This window comes from Hemiscyllium ocellatum, chromosome 14 (genome assembly GCF_020745735.1).
Source record: "Hemiscyllium ocellatum isolate sHemOce1 chromosome 14, sHemOce1.pat.X.cur, whole genome shotgun sequence".
In the NCBI taxonomy this organism is placed as follows: domain Eukaryota; kingdom Metazoa; phylum Chordata; class Chondrichthyes; order Orectolobiformes; family Hemiscylliidae; genus Hemiscyllium; species Hemiscyllium ocellatum.
The window spans coordinates 51,203,206-51,220,754 of record NC_083414.1 but is presented as its reverse complement, the minus strand read 5'-3'; the positions used below and the strand labels follow the sequence as shown (position 1 = coordinate 51,220,754).

Here is a 17,549-nt window from a genome sequence, read left to right as displayed (position 1 = left end):
TAGGGCCAAATAAATCACATGTCAGTCATGTACCATTAAGGGATGGTAATTATTGTGTCATTAGCTTTAGGTTTGCTGTATAAATTGAAAAGGAACAATGCAGAGTAAGAATGACTAACTGGGGGAATAGCCAGTCTAAATGGGAAGAATGGATCTGAGCCAGAAAAATTGAAATGGAAGGTTATCAGGCAAAACTAGAAGTGGAAATGGCTGCCTGTAAGCAGAGAGTGTTCAAGCACAATCAACGAACATTCCCATGAAGGTGAACTATAGAGCAAACAAATCCAGAGCTCCCTCTATGACAAATGAGATAGCGATAAATATGAAGAAGAAAATGTTGCTTCATAACAAGTGTGAAGTGGACAATGGAACCAAGAATATAGATTGAAGAATCAGAAGGGAAATGGAGTAACAGTTAGGAGAAGCAAAGAAGGATTGTGAAAAGACACTGGCAGCTGACACAGAAGAATAAAAGTGGGGCCAAATAGGCATCAAAATAGGATACAGGGGCATGACTGAAGTATTAAATGAATATTTTGCATCTGGCTCTAACAAAAATAAGTTAGTTCAGATACTTGGAGTGTTTAAAATTGATGAGTAGTGTGCATTGGATAGACTGTCAGGATTAATGTCAGCAAGGTCCCAGGATGAGGTGACCATCCAAGGATACTTTGTGAAGGTTCATTCAAGAGAATAGAAATAATAATGACATCTGCCAGAATTCGCTAATTTATTTGCACTCAGGGTGGTGGCTAGAGATTGGGGAATTGCATCCTTGTTTTAAAAAAGATATAAAGACAAGTCCAAAAAAAATGACCATTTAAGATAAAGTCACCATAGTCCTGCAGAAGAGGGACAACTGCTTGTGGTTTAACCTGAAGGACACCACATTTCAGGCAAAGGAGGTGTGAGAAGGAGAGTTCTTCATGGTAACGTTATTCTTTGTGGGAATTGAATCCAAGCTGTTGGTATGACTCTACATTACAAATTGGCTGTCCAGCCAACTGAGCAGACCAGCCCTCAAGAATGATAATTAGGGACAAAACTAATCATCTCTTCAGGACATGCAGGCCAATTAAGGAAAGCCAGCACAAATTTATTAAGGATAAGTTGTAAATGGGTTGAGAATGGGTTTGCTAATTTCCTTGAGTAATGAGCTAACAAAGTGAGTTAATGATGATAATGCTTTTGATGGGATATACACGGACTTTCAAAAGGCATTTAGTGAAGTGCTGCACCACAGGTATCTGAGCTAAGTTGTAATTCATGGGAAAAAGAGAATAGTAGCAACGTGGACATGAAATTGACTAAGTGACAGCAAACAATGAATAACAGTTAATTAATGTTTTTCAGACTGGTGAAAGTTTTACAGTGAAACCTCCAGGGATTGGTGTTAGGGCCTTGCACTTTCTGACATGTGTGAATGACTTAGATGTCAAATGCACCAGGCACAATTCAAAATTTGTAGACATCGGAAAATGTGGGAGTATCGAAAGCAGGAGAATGTAGAATTTCAAAAGGATACAGACAGGTTAGTGGAATGGGCAGATAAGTGGCAGATGAAATTTAATACCAATATGTGTGAAGTGATTCATGTTGTTATACAAAGAATATAGAGAAAAACATAATGTAAAGGGGACTACTCAAAAAAAGGCTGTAGGAGCAGAGGAGCCTCAGTGTATTTGTGCGAAAAATATAAAAGTTGGGAGGTCACATTGAGAGTGGTTAAGAAAGCTAAGAGCACTTTGGGCTTTATCATTAGCAGCACAGGGTATAAAAGCAAGGTACATAAATAAAATTTGTATAAACCACTGTTTCAGTCTCAATAATCTCAACTATTGTGTCCAATTCTAGGCAGCGTGCTTTCAGAAGGATGTGAAGGCATTTGAATAGATGCAGGAAAGATTACTGCATGTGAACCCAGTGAAGAGGAACTGCAGTTATACTGATTGGAGAAGTTGAGACTGATTTCCTTGCAGGCATTTCACAGGATACAGTGAGAGACATTCAAAATCATGAGGTTTCTGGATACAGCGTATGAACAAAAACTACAGAAGGATCAAGAACTAGCGAGTGTAGATTTAAGGTGACTGGCAAAAAAAAAAGCAGTGATGACATTAGACAAAACCTTTTTTCCTGGCAGCAAGTGTTCAGGATCTGTATTGTACAACCTAAGATTGCAGAGGAGGCAAGTTCAATCAAGGCATTCAGCAAAAATTTGGCTTGTTAGTTGAAAAGAAAGAGTATGCAGGGTTTATAGGGAAAAGGTGAATGTGGGGCCAAGTAAACAATAGGTGCACTCTCCCTTCAAAATAAAAATTCACAAGTGTTGCTGTGCCTCAATAACTATCAGTGAGTCTAAGCGTTACAAACTGAAAACAACTGCTAGACATCATTCCAGCATTAGCAGTAATTTGCTCCTAAGAGTCACAGCATTTGGGAACACGTTACCTACTCGCTGTCATATTGTATGCATGCTGTATACTTGTGAGATACATTAATGAAAATCTGATGAAAGTCGGGAATTAAATGCTAGCTTACCCAGAGAAACTGCAAATAGTAGTCTTTTGTCACAATCTCAAATTAATTTCTGGTGCCTCATAACATTATTGATTTAATTAATTACTAATGCTGCAGGCAACATGATTTATTTAAATGTGTTCATTTAAAGACTTGGTATCTTTAATCAGAAATTCCAGAAAAGGTGATCATTACATTATATGTACAAATTACCATCAGATTATGAAGTTAAAAGAAATAATTATTATATACTTGCTTCAGATAGCAGGTAGTGTTGATTAAAATACATCAGAGTAACTAGGAATTTTAATTAAAAAAGGAGATTAATGTGATTAAATCTTGCTACACACTATCTGTAAAATAGGAACTGAAACCATCTGTAAGACAAAACCTTGTTTAGAGATGACAACATGTGTAATTTGTAAGTTAACTTTTAGTGTTAAAATAATTTGCATGGAGGCTTATTTTTATAAGTGATTTGATTGGACAATCTTCATTGTTTCTTAAACTGAATTTACTCAGTGCCTGATTTAACCACATTTGCAACTTCCAAAACACAAATTTAAACATGATGACCTGTTTGTGTGTGTGTGTGTGTGTATACGTATCGTAACCAATGCAGGAAGATTTGGGGTTTTTTGGACAGATGTTCATGTATAGTATATATAAAAGGATAGGAATCTTTCCTCACTCAGTCAGAATTCTGATCATTACACCTTAAAAAAACACAGCATTTTTTGTGATTTCAATACTTACCACATTCTGAAGCATACTGTAACAATTTGTAAAAATATCGAAACAGTGTTCACAAGAGCAAACATATACTCATCACTTGAACTGAAAATATATCATTTTCTAAAATTCAATAAGAAATAGACAGCAAAATATGAATGAAATGCTCTTGATATTAGATTAGATTCCCTATAGTTTGGAAACAGGCCCTTCGGCCCAACAAGTCCACACCAACTCTCCAAACCTGTATTTACCCCCTGACTAATGCACCTAACACTATGGGCAATTTAGCATGGTCAATTCACCTGAAGTGCACATCTTTGCACTGTGGGAGGAAACCCACGCAGACACGGGGGCAATGTGTAAACTCCACACAGACAGTTGCCCAAGGCAGGAATCAAACCTGGGTGCCTGGTGCTGTGAGGCAGCAGTGCTCACCACTGAGCCACCGTACATCTGAAAGCTAAGTTATTTTATATTACCCACAAACCGCACATTATGTGATAATGCAAACAAGAATTTTAATGTCATGAAAATAATCTACAACAGACTGCACCACTGGATATTTAATATTTTTGACTGATTCATTTTGCAGTGACTTTTGCCTCTTAGAAGAACAACTGTTTCTGCTTAAATGCACACAAAAATGTTACTTTCACACAAGTATCTCGCTTAGCACTAATGGGAAAATTTCTGTTCAATTACCATTTAAAAGATGCATATTGGTAGGGTTAGCGGACTTGCTCCATAGGACAGGACTAGATTTGAATGAAATCTTCAAAGGGAGGCCACTTGGCCCATCATTTCAGAGCCCATTCTCTGCTAACAAAGACTCCATTTGTCTTACTCCTTTCCCTGCAGCACTCAATTTTTGTCCTTTGGTAATTGTCCGAATAGCTGGACTTAAATCAGCTTTCACCAAGCTCACAGACAGTGAATTCCAGATCTGAATCACTTGATGCATTTTCTCCCCTCATTTCACATTGGTTTATTGTGCCAATCACCTTAAATTGCTATCTCCAGTTCTCAAAAGATGATTAGGATATTCAATGATTATGCAATCAATTGTTATCTTTAATGCTTTTCATTTGTTTATCACATAAATCGACAAAGTCTTCTCCCTGGGGTGGGGGAGCCCGGAACTAGAGGACATAGGTTTAGGGTGAGAGGGGAAAAGTATAAAAGGGACCTAAGAGGCAACCTTTTCATGCAGAGGGTAGTGCATGTATGGAATGAGCTGCTAAAGGAAATGGTGGAGGCTGGTACAATTGCAACATTTAAAAAGGCATCTGGATGGGTATATGAATTGGGAAGAGTTTAGAGGGATATGGGCCAAGTGCTGGCAAATGGGACTAGATATCTGGTCAAGGTGGACGAGTTGGACCAAGGGTGTGTTTCCAATCTGTACTTCTCTGAGTCTATGACTGTATATATATTCACCAAAAGAATGAAGATAAAAATTGAGAGGAAGACACAAAATAATCCGTTTCTGAATTATTTTCCCTTTCCTTCACTGATATACTTCATTGCCAGATTTGTAAAACCATATTTCTCTTTTTTCTTCTTCCCCCAAGAAATAATAAATGACAACAGCTAATTGGATGTTACAGGAAGTATTCTCTTCCAAATTGACTAAGTGACAGACAGATGTCACCTCCCATTCAGAAAGCTTCGTGCCCAGGCATGGACGAGAACTTGTCTCATATATTTCCTTCTTTTTTGATTTTCATTTAGCGATTAGCTACATTCATTCTAATACATGGAGTTTTTCTCATCTGTGATGGTAGTGATTTAGTCAATTTCTAACATGCTCACCCACACGCCTCATCATAGAATAGTGCAGAACAGAAACAGACCCTCCAGTCCAACTTGTCCTTGCTGACCAGATATCCTAAACAGATGTAGTCCCATTTACCTGCACTTGGCCCATATCCCCCTAAAAACGTCCTATTCATATACTCATCCAGATGCCCTTTAAGTGTTGGTATTGTACCAGCCTCCACCACTTCCTCTGGCAACTCATTCCACCCTCTGCATGAAAGAAATGCCCCTTAGGTGCCTTTTTAAATCTTTCCCCTCTCACCTTAAACCCTTTAGTTTTGGACACCCCTATCCTGGGAAAAAGATAGTCACCCTACCCATGCCCTCCCTGACTTTATAATCCTTTATAAGGTCCCCCCTTAGCCTCTGACACTCCAGGGAAAATAGCCCCAGATATTCAGCCTCTCCCTATCGCTCAAACCTTCCAACCCTTGCAACATTCTTGTAAGTTTTTTCTGAATCCTTTCAAGTTTCTTAACATCTTTCCTATAGCAGGGAGACCAAAGCTGAATGTGTCATTCCAAAAGTGATCTAACCAATGTACTGTGTAGTCACAACATGACCCCCCAAATCCTACACTAAATGCACTGACCAATAAAAACAGTGTACCATATACCTTCTTCACTACCCTGTCTATCTGTGACTCCACTTTGAAGGAGCTATGAATCTGCACTCCAAGGCTCTTTGTTCAAAAACACTCCCCAGGACCTCACTATTAAGTGTATAAGTCCTGCCCTGATTTGTCTTGCCAAAAAGCAGCACCTTGCATTTATTTAAATTAAGCTCCATCAGCCACTCCCCTCATTGGCCCATCTGATAAAGGTCCTGTTGCACTCTGAGATAACCTTCTTCACAGTCCACCACATCCCCAATTTTGGTGTCATCTGCAAACGTACTAATCATAACTCCTATATTCACAAGCAAATCATTTGTATAAATGACAAAAGAACAGTCTGTCAAATAAAAAGTCACAAGCTATGTCCTTGTGGCCACATGTAACTGGCAGTATTTCTTATTGAAAAACACTGACTCTGTTGGTTTCATTGCAATTTGGCTTAACATCGTTGGCACTCAGCATTCTATTCACCACAGATACTCCAGTAATTTGCCTCAAACTTTCAGGAAACATTTCACTCTTAGTATTGGCAACTTTTTTTTGCCACTCAGATGAACTTCTTACGTTATTGAGTCCTTAATTGTTTAAACCAGAGTATTGCACTTTTCCCTAAAGAGCAGGATATCTCATCTGTTCAATTCCTTGTAAACAACTAATGTTTGCATTTTCTTGTGATGCAAGTTGGTGTAAATGCAGGAAATGTACCTGAGTTGGGTTATCCAGGTAAACCACCTGGAGGAGGGTTTCGAGAAACATATTTCAGAAGTAGTGCAAACAATCAGAATATGCACTAATTATTTTTTTCCCCACATAAATCAGTCCTCAATAATAAATAATGCCATTTCACTTGTGCATGCTAGTGAAACCGAAAGCTTCCAGATCCCAAGCTCCAGTATTCTGCTGAAATATTGCATTAAGAAGTCGTCACCAGTTACACGTAGGAAATTGCTTCTCTGTTTATCGCTTATCAGACCACTTTACCTCAGGGATATTGAAATCCCCTGTGATTATCCCATTTTGAATTCTTGCAGCCTGTCTTACTTGCCTGAACGGCTGGCTATCTACCCGCTCAGCTTGAACGTGTGGCTGATAGCAGTTCCCAATTGCTATTCGTTCTTCTTATCATTACCAATTTCTATCCCAATTGCATGCTGTCATCTGATTCTGTTCAATCCACCTTCTTGACAACTTGTATCATCCTTTACCAAAGTAGTTGAGCTTCGTGGGTCTATTTTGAGCAGACATTCTATCCTGCTCAGCTTCTTCACATCATATTTAACCCTCAGTCCTCCAATATGTGATATTGATCATGGAAATTCTGTTGAAATGTGTAAAAACAATAAATGAAAGTAAAGATATTGTAATCTTCACCATATAAGGTGCATGCAATACTGGATTATTTTGGTATTTCCCTTGCCATGTTAGATGATAAAATAACAATGTATCATGAGAACTCATCCAATGCACATCCAAGTGCCACCAGACAAAATACACAAGGCCAAACAGCGGAAAGCTTAGTCATACAGTTGGTTTTAAGAAGTGCCTTAATGTGCAACTGGAGCAGGTCGAAGCAACTATGAGGATAATTCTGCCATTAAGTTAATTCTGAGTTGTATCCTGCACTGATGACCTCAAAACTGAATGGGAATCAGCTCTGATAGTAGTATTATCACATATAAACAAATGCAACTTCACTTATTCTTTCTGAATTTTAAAATGTGTAAGTGATGAGATTAAGAAATAAGACTGGTTTAGATTGCGAAGTGAGTGATAACTCTGACAAAAGCAGACATGTAGACACTCGCGGAAATAGGCACTCCTGATCATCATTGTGACCCTCTGCGATGTAGTAGAGGATAACAATAGAAGAAATGTTCACCTCCCGGTTTGGCATAAGCAGGCACGAGAAAGGTATTAAAATACAGTGAGAATGAAGGACCAGATTCTTGACATCAGGACAACATTTCCAATTTTCCCCGTAAATCATACGTAGTAACTTCAGAATCTCTCCTTTGAATGTCTCAATACATCATATTTCTATGCCACATTGCAATTCGCCTCTCTGTCACCAAGAAACTAGGAAGTCCCCAATGTGTAAATCGGAGCAGGTTTCTACTGGCTGCAGCTCAACAAATGCTTGTGCTGACCATTGTGCAACTGCTTTCTTCTGCACAATGTCAGGTACCTGCACTCATTCCAACTTCTGTGTCTTGCCATGCTTTTCAGCACAGATGGAGACACAGGCAGCTTGTGACAGTGGGAAGCACTAACCAGTCTCGGGGTATATGTATCACCATATAGCAACATGAGTGTCACAACTGCAGCATCACACAGCATACACATTGCGTGTGCTTCAAGCAGATGGCCCTATGTGAATGTCAAAGTGGGGTCAAGAGGAACTGTGGTCAGTCAGTAGGCCACAGAAATTCAGGTAATTGGTCCTCCAAGCGTCCAGGGATAGGACCATAATCCACCCAGTCCAAGGATTACAGGTTTGTCATTTGGGGTGCTGTGGAGACATCAGTCCTGCAGCAATGGACCACGGTTACTCGAGGGTATCCTGCCAAGTCAGCTTGGAGTTTGCGAAGCTTCAGTGTCAGTTTAAGGTTGCCCTGGCCCATCATCACCCAATGGTGAAATCTGTTGGAGTAGAACCTTTGCTCAGAAAAACTGGGTCCTATCCAGTGCATATTGAGGCTACGCCTGCCCTGAAATTGTCTGCCAGAGAAGCTTATTTCAAGGAGCAGCTCATGAACCTATGTGGCATCTCCCAAATCTGGGGGACCCGCCAACTGTATCTGAGATGACACATGCCATTTCCTCTACAGCACAGTCATTTATTGCTCCCACCCCCCAAGGTGAGAAGTGGAACATTCCGGGCAGTGGAGTTCTTCATCATCATTAGCTTTACTCAACTAAACTCACATTGCTTTGACAATGTCCAATTACTAGCCTGCACAGCTCAGCAGAAAAACATTTCCACTTCAACATTGTACTGCTTTTCTGTGACAATCGCAGCCACATTCTGAAGATTGGTGCCAGCTGTTGTGGGAACTGCCAAAATTATGTAATAGAGAAGCTGTCGTTTACTGTCTCATTCTAATGCCTTTGGGCCATACAGGGATGGCTGCTGGAAAGCAAAAGCTACCACAGCCAAATATTTTGCATGACACCATTACCAAACCCTGAGACTGAAGCAAAGCAAAGTTACAGTGCTGTTCACACTTGCACCAAGGCCCTGATGGAGCAGACCATTCGATGAGATTTGAATGTGTGGACCACTGTGGTGGAGGCTGTGCACTGCATCATCATAGCATGCTATGCCCTTCACAACAGGAGCTGACAAGAAGGCAATATTCTACAGGCAGACAAAATGAGAGAACAACAACAATCTTCTCAGTTTGAAAATCAGGACATTGATCAAAAGAAATATCAACAGCAAGGGACACTTGGAATAAGGTCAAAGTCCCTCATCTTCCTCTTGCACTTCCCGTTAATGCTGAGCACCTATGGCTGGTGTGATAAAGTGTGCGTCCATATGCGTATGTGGCAGGCACAGTGTGTGCGGGTCCTGGCTTTCAATGACAGTCACAGAACCAGCCAATCACATGCATACCAGAGCCAGCACAGCCCCAGTAATGTTGATTTACCCCCTATTCGTTGATCCAACTTAACTAATGCTTCTGACAAAACTGCCTGTCTCCAGCAGCACTCTGAGTGTCAGAGACCTGGAGCATTTATTTCTTCAGCCAACAGCAGAGATATATCAATGATGCACTCATCAAATTTTGCTCCTGAGTCAAACGTAGAGAAAGTACCCACCGAGGTGGTGGAGGGTGCAGGTGAAATTCTTACCAGTGTATCCACTGAAAGTTCAATGACTTCCTCCTCAAGAGGTGAAGGTAGAGCTGAGGCACTCTGTTACTGATGTCTCCACGGTAGAGATTCACTGTGTGCCACGGTGTTCCTGTATAAGAGAAGAGTGAACTCAGAGTTGAAGAGAATGAAAGCTTGTGCAGATTCAAAATCAGTTGGCACTGTGTTAATCTGAAGCAGCACAGCAGAATGCAGCTGACTGGGTTGGCTGGTGACTGAATTCTATCCACCTCCATGTGAGTGACTCTGGCTACCTTTCTCCCGGTAGGGAGTGAGGAGGCTGAAGCGTGCCAACCCCTTGTGGTTCTGGACCCTTTCACCCATCTGTGGGACATTTTTTCCTGAATTGAGGCAAAGTGGGGCAACTGAATATGATGACAGTGGATGGAAAAACAGTTGGTGTTAATGCAGGATCAGGAGTCTTGGTCCCAGTGAGATAGTGGGAAGTGCAGATGGCAGGCAGAGTTGGCAGTTTGACGTGTAGGTGGATCAGAGCTATAATGCTAAAGTTGGAGAGTTCCTGACCTTTGGGTGAGGTGCATGTGCAGTGGCAAAGTTAGAGTGGTGACCCTATGAGTGTCAGGCAGCAGATAGAAGATGGTGGTTCTTATCCTTCTGGTACAATAAAGATCATTGTCCCTCTTCCTAAACTACTGGTCATCCTGCTTCACCTGGGACATTGCATTGTCCTGGGCTTGGATTTGTTTCCTGGCTGCCTGGATCTGATGGTGCGGACTCCTAACACAGTTAGTTGCCCTCCTCTACACCACCTATGAAGACTTCCAGGTCCCTGTCTGGAATCAGGGAATGGGCTTTCCTATGCATGAGCCATGACCTGACTGTAGAGGCTCGAGCACCATGGAGTGAGGGTTTGCAGTGTCAGACATGGTATGTTGCTGGGCTTTAAATATGGCACCATTGGCATGTACGCCAAAAGTCTCAGGGGAAGCAAGCACCTCTTTCACTGTGGCCAGCCGCTTCCCTGAGAGTGAAGCTTCAGAGCCTGATTGTGTACGAATGGTAGCTCTTAGCCAGGTTGGACTCGGTGCCATGAATCTCACTCAACAAAGCACCTCCACCGAAAATGGGAACGTTCTGCCAATGACATTCTTAATAATGGTTTTTAAAAGGTCACTTATTACATTTCTGTATGGAAGGCTTTGGGTAATTTGTCATTGAACTAGTGAGTTAGAACCATTTTTACAAATAGTTTTCAAAGAGATGAAATTGAGATTTGAAAAATTAATTGAGGGTCTGTTTTGCGTATTTCAAATTGTCATTAAAGAGCAACTGCACTCTGATTAATTAATTGTGGATTAGAAGAAAGGTCATGTACCATGGTGGTGTTGTACACACTCAAATAAACAAAGCTTCTGGGATCAAAATCTCCAAAAGATCACTCTATTTCTTGAAGAATGATTTGATTTTTTTCCCGCTATATTAAATGACCATCACAGTGCAGCCAGAGGTCTAACCTTTCATGAATCTGTCTCCGAGAATTGTTACAAGTGCAGAAGCTCTTGTTAAGTTCGTACTGAAAGGTTTGCAGTCGTTAAGTTCAACCCTTGGCACTCGGAGCTCTGTCCCTCAGACAATGCTTAAGTCACAGTTGAGACAAACTGACAGGTGTCAACAAGGTTTCGCTACAAAGACAGTGACACAATGCTGGAATGTGCTGTATTATATCCTGAAAGGATTAACACTTGATTGAGTGCACTGAGCAGCATGCTCTGTGATGACATCACTGGGGCTCAGTCAGAGAGTGAAGTGACTGAACTGAGGCCAGTGTGCTCCCTGTGATGTGGATCATATTCATCTAACTGTAGTGCAATAAACTTCATCTCCTTCATTATTTATGACTCTTCTCTCAGACCAGGAAGGCAGCTATCCTTAACTTTCTGTCTCACCATTCATCCAAAAGAATAAATTATTAAGAAATTTGTTTAAGGCTCAGGTCAAGATTTTTTTTTGCAGGAAGCAACTAGATACTTTAATAGAGCTGAGGGTTCTGAAAGAATGAAGAAAGCAAGAGTGTTGGAGAATCACTGTAATGCGGTAAAGATCATGTATCTTGACTAAGAGTGGCTAAAATATACTGTGGATCTTGTGAAAGAGAAAAGTGTTGAGAGTATTTGAAACCATTAGTATATTTAATACAGGCAAATTGTGGTTCGCTTGATCAAGTTGTTTGAAGCAAAGACTTGGCTTGATAAAGATAGTGTGGTTAATATTATGTGTATAAATTTTCAGGTTTGTCAGCAGAATTGAAGCCTGTGGGATTAAAGAGACAGTTGCAAACTGGATACAGATTGTGTCCCTGAGATAAAGTAGAAAGTAATGCTAAGCAGTTTTTCACAGTGGAAGAAGATACACGGTAGAATGGCCCACTGGTCAATGTTGGAACCACTTCTCTTTTGGATTTGGCTATCCAGAATGCAATTTCAATGTTTTAACATGAGACAAAAGTCAGAAATATGTAATAAGCAATGAGTAGGATTGTAAGAATTCACAAGGACGAAGATCAGTGAAATAAGTAGAGACACAGCAATCAAAATTTAATTCAGGGGAATATGAAGTGGTACATTTTGGTAGGTAGAGGACAATAAATATGAACTAAATGGTGAAACGTCAGGGACTGTAGGAACAGAAAGATAGCTGCAAGTGTGTAAGTGTGTAAAGTTAGGAAGTTATTGAAATGCATAAGTAATCCTTGGTTTTAGTAATAGACGAATAAAATAAAGCAGTCTGAAAATTATGGTAATCCTTTATAAAGTATACGATGATGCCAAAGGAGCAGTATAGTGTTCAATTCTAGGAACTGTAGTTTAGGAAGGATACCTAGGCCTTGACATGGTACAGAAGAGATTTACTGCATTGATAATAAGGACAAGGAACTTCAGCTGAGTGAAGAAAGTCAAGAAGCTGAGTTTGTTCTCATCGGAACAGAGAAAGTTAACAGACAATTTGAAAGAGTTGCTGAAAATTCTTAACTGTTTTGAGTGAATGAGGAAAACTTGTTTCCAGTAGCAGAAGAGTCAGTAACCTGAGATGACAAATTTAAGGCCATTGAATTATGAGCCAGAGGTGACATGAGAAAACTTGTTTGCACTTGCAAGTTGTTGTGACCTAAAAGGCACTATCTCAAACGTTAGTTTGCTATTTCTCCCATGCTGCCTGACTCGCTGTGATCTCCAACACTCTTTGTTTCCAGTAGAGATTCCAGCATCTGCAGTAATTTGCAGGAATTAACTGGTTAGCTCTATCAAAATAAGACAACTTAAGCACAGTGAACTAAAAAGCTGTACTATGTCATTCTACATTGAAGCTTCTTCAACAAAAAAAGTAGTGAGAATCTGTATTTTAATCCAGTTTCTTGGTTGCAATGTTTTTTATACCTCATTTTACAACTTGAAAAGGCCCTTCAATATAATTAAGTTGTAGGTCCATTTATCATCATTTTACATTTGTTCTCTCAGTCTAAAGAGCAGCTTGCCATGATTTATCACTTGTATTGAATGCTCTCCATAAAATTATTGATCATTGTGTTTCATTTCTTGGCATAGATATAATGTGTAAAAATACATTTACTGCAATGTGGAAAATCACAAATATTGATGAAAGTTGATTTTGCTAGAGCATGTCAGATTATAGTTATGTCTTGAGTGAAATGCAGATGTTTAACCACAAATGAATTGTCACTTTACACAACGCATAGCAATAGAATATAAAATATATAAAAAATAGAATATAAAAGCCCCTATTGTAATGGTATTTGTCAGCCACATATCTTGCATGTATGTGGTTTCTTGGTACAGAAAGAATTTTATCATGTATTCATGATTTTGATATTTTGCTTGACAGGTTAATGGTAAGGACCTATCCAGAGCAACCCATGAGCAGGCAGTAGAAGCTTTCAGAACAGCCAAAGAACCCATTGTCGTACAAGTATTGCGAAGAACTCCGCGGACAAAAGTGATTAATGCATCTCACGAATGTCAGCTGGTAGATATGGGCACTCAGACAGACATCACTTTTGAACACATCATGACACTGGCTAAAATAAGACCACCTACTCCACCAGTCGTGGTACTAGACCAATACCTTTTGCCTGAAGAGTAAGTTTATGTTTATTATTATTATCATAATTTTTATTATTGTTATCTGAGGTAAGGAGCAAAATAATGTTTTCAAGTTGTTCTGATGTGTACAATTAAGTTGAACCATGAACTGTTAGCTTAGGTATAATTATGTGTAAAAGAGCATAGATTTAAGATAGTTTGCTGGTCTGGAGGTAGTGCTATTCAAATCGGTATCTCGAACTAATTTAAATCATGTAAAACCCACCACCAGTATGACTTAGTTGGAAACCTATTAATTATTTTCGAGAGCCCCGGAGGTGTTCCGTAATATTAGATTTTATTGAAGGTGGACAATAATTTATGGTCTAATCTTCACAGTTTGTTTTACAACTATTACTTAAAATGCCAGCATGTATTATTTTGAAAAAATAGTTTCAACTTGGTTGATTTTTTTAGTCAATTATATCAGATAACTTGAATATATGTAAGTCTTTTGTTTTGAAAGCATGGAATTCTATTGTGTTGTTTAACTGCAGCACATAGAGTCATAGAATCATGCAGCACGGAAAAGACCCTTTGGTCCAATCAATCCATGCTGAACATAAACCGAAACTAAACTAGTCCCACCTGCCTTGCCTGCTCCTGGCCCTTATTCCTCCATACATTTCCTATTCATGTAGTTATCCAAATGCCTTTTAAATATTGTAATTGTACCCACATCCACCACTTCCTCAGGACGTTCATTCCACACGCGAACCACCATCTATTAAAAATTTGCTCCTCTTGCTTTTGATCAGTTCCCATGAATTAATGTTTCACCTTAACATGGCAGTGCTGAGTCAAGGGAAAAAAAAACCCAAGCACTCTTCAGAAAGATTACATACTCGGAAATTCAACATTTGCCCAAAGCATGTGCAAAAGCACAGTGGGAGCAGGTGCAATAGTAACATTCAAAAGAGAATTGAATAAGCACTTGCAAGAGAAAGAGTTACGGAGGTTTAAGGAAAGAATGAGGGAGTAGGATGAATTGCCCTGCTCTGCCAAAGAGCCCAGAGGCCCAAATTCCGTTTTGGATCTTATTTAATGCAGTAGCAGCACCAGCCTGACAATCCCTGCTATAGTTCACTGCTCAAGGAGGTTGGCTTTGAAGAAAGCTGCCCAGACACCTACCATTCTCTGTGATATGGATTTCATTTTTCCTGGCATATATTTTATTCCAGAGTCAGCTACAAGGATCTCAGACATCCAACAACACTGATGTCATGAAGAGGTTTAAACAGAGAATTGATTTAAAGATTTTCAGGGTTAGCAAATCAGGAACTAAGAGGCAACAATTCATCTTCACTTTTTAATAATTTTATAGAGAGCAGGATAAACATTGGAACTACACAGGAGTTTTCATTTTATCATAGGATCATACAGTGCAGAAGCAGGCCTTTGGCCTATCAAGTCTGTCCTGCCAAAAGTATACTACTACCTACACTGGTCACACTTGCCACACTAAGCCCATAGCTTTGAATGTTATCATACTTCAAGTGCTTATCCAAGTATTTGTTCAAGGTGATGAGGTTTCCTGCCTCAACCATCTTTGCAGGCAGTGCATTCCAGACTCCCACCACCCTCTGGATGAAAATGTTTTCCCTCAAATCCCCTCTAAATATCCAGCCTTTCACTTGAAAATATTGCCCCCTTGCAAATAGAAAGCAACTTTTAGATAGAAATCTTTAAAAATTTAGCCATTCATGGGTTTGTGGATGGTATTGGCAAGGCCAACATTTGATGTTTGTTCCTAATTTGCTCTTGACAGCAGTTGAGAGTCAGCCACATCACAAGATGTTTGGAATCACATATGGGTCAGACAAGGAAAGGCCAGCAGATTTGTTGTTCAAAGTACATGTGTGAACCAAATAGATTTTTAACCCAATTGATCAGTTTCCTGTTTACCATACCAAGACTACCTATTAATTTGATAATTTTAAAGAATTGAATATAAATTCCACCAACTATTGTGGTGGAATTTGAGCCCATTCTCGCAGAATATGAGCGTGAACACCTGAATTTCTAATCTAGTGACATTACCACTGTGCAACCATCTGCATAATTACTCTGATCTAAATTTGTGCCCTTCAAAACCCAGTTGCACCTTATTCAACAAGGTGTAACCTTTAACCATGAACTTGTAAAAACAGGAGGTTTCCATCAAATCAAACTGTTGCTCAAATTTAACCTACCAGATCTGCTTCAGGAGAGGAGCAGGCAAATCACTGATACCAGTGACTGGATTTCCATGTTTAATTCTGCAGATGCAGGTGTCAAAGTACACTCTCCGTTTCAGAGTGTTGTTGCCAATGTTGATATGTAAGCCGTCATTACATCTGCTAATTCTGGGTCAGTGTTTCACAGATAAAATACACAGTACAAAATTAAAGGGAGTCAAGCATGTTAATATTTCCGCTTTTGCTGTCCAATAACTCATTCAAAACATCGCATGAGAAACCATTAGCCCAAGTAAGCATTCACTATGCCCAACCATATCCTGAATTATTCTAAGTTGCCATGGATCATTTCAGAGGTACATTGTGAAAACTGCCCACATTTCTTTCTGTTGGTAATGGGCATTTTCTCCAATGTAGCTTTGACAATGGGAGTTATGATCAATTAATTCGGCAAACAAAAATCAGCTATTAAGAAAATCCTGAGTTGGAATGTTTGGTTGAGTTGGAATGTATGAATAAACATTTACTATCAATGGGACACATGGCTTCTTTAGTTTTCATCCTTAAGTATGAGACCTACTCGGAGAGGACTAAATAGAATATCAATATGTCATTAATTTAAAACCAGCTTTACAGAAGTGCGCTTGTATCTATTTATTTCTTGACTTATCTGCTCAGTGTATCAATAATACCAAAGATTAAATATTTGGCATATTTAGGTATCTCAAGGAATAACAAATAGTGAAGTACAACATCTCATGTAGCCATACTGTATAATGACCTTTCAATATATTTTTGCAAAAGAATATTTATTTTCTCATCCACTATCCATTCTTAAAGGCTTTGAAAATTGGATAGAAAAGCATTAATCATACTAACTGTTTTATAGGTTTATATTGCAGCCTTATATCATTTGTATTATATTCCCTCCTGGATTTCCCTTCCAAACATATATTGCAAGGTGATGAAAATTGATCTTTTAGCTTTCAGTGCTAATAGTATAAATGCTCAGAAGCATGTGAGTGTATGTTCTAGTCATTTCTGAACAGATTTCACTGAGGAAAGAGCAAAATTTATAAGCGCCATTTATCATTTCAGATTTTAAAAAGTTACAGTCCTCAATTTTATGTATTGTTAAATATATACAGCATTTTCAATTTCTTTTCACATAACAGGAGACCCATAATTTGGGGAGCAAAATTGAATGAGGCTAGTAAAATTTGTGTCACTATAGAGAGAGAATTCTTTAAAATTATATCGTACTCTTAGCTGCAATTTTGGAAACACTTCTAATTAATAAACAAAATTTATTTCAAGTGTATGCACTTATTTATTTATTTTAAAATTTATTTTCAAACTGTTCCACAATACATATGTCTGTTTTTTGAAACTGTTCTTGTGAATGTTGCTTTGGTTTACAATGAAAAGGAATAGAAGTTAAATTTTGACATTAACTAATTATGTCAATGCCAGTCAGTTGCATCCGTGAGACAACTATTTGACATTTTCTACAATTATGAAATGGTAGAGAGTCAGACAAAATACATTGCAAGAAAATCTAAACATTTCCTTTTCTTAATTTGATTTTACTTCTAAAAGACCAAGTTGAATTTTGAATGTAAACGAAACCTCTTGGAACAAGGAGAACCACATGGCCCCAAGAACGGTCACTGACTTCATTCAAAATTT

At 39.0% G+C, this 17,549-nt stretch overlaps 1 protein-coding gene across 2 annotated transcripts in view; it reads left to right on the top strand.

Moving 5' to 3' along the window:
- pdzrn3b (PDZ domain containing RING finger 3b) overlaps positions 1-17,549 on the top strand; it is a 307,220-nt gene that overhangs the window by 261,917 nt on the left and 27,754 nt on the right. For both annotated transcript variants that reach the window (XM_060835714.1, XM_060835713.1), the window contains exon 4: positions 13,427-13,680. In XM_060835714.1, the coding sequence (XP_060691697.1) occupies positions 13,427-13,680 (254 nt within the window). The remainder of the gene's footprint in view (positions 1-13,426; positions 13,681-17,549) is intronic.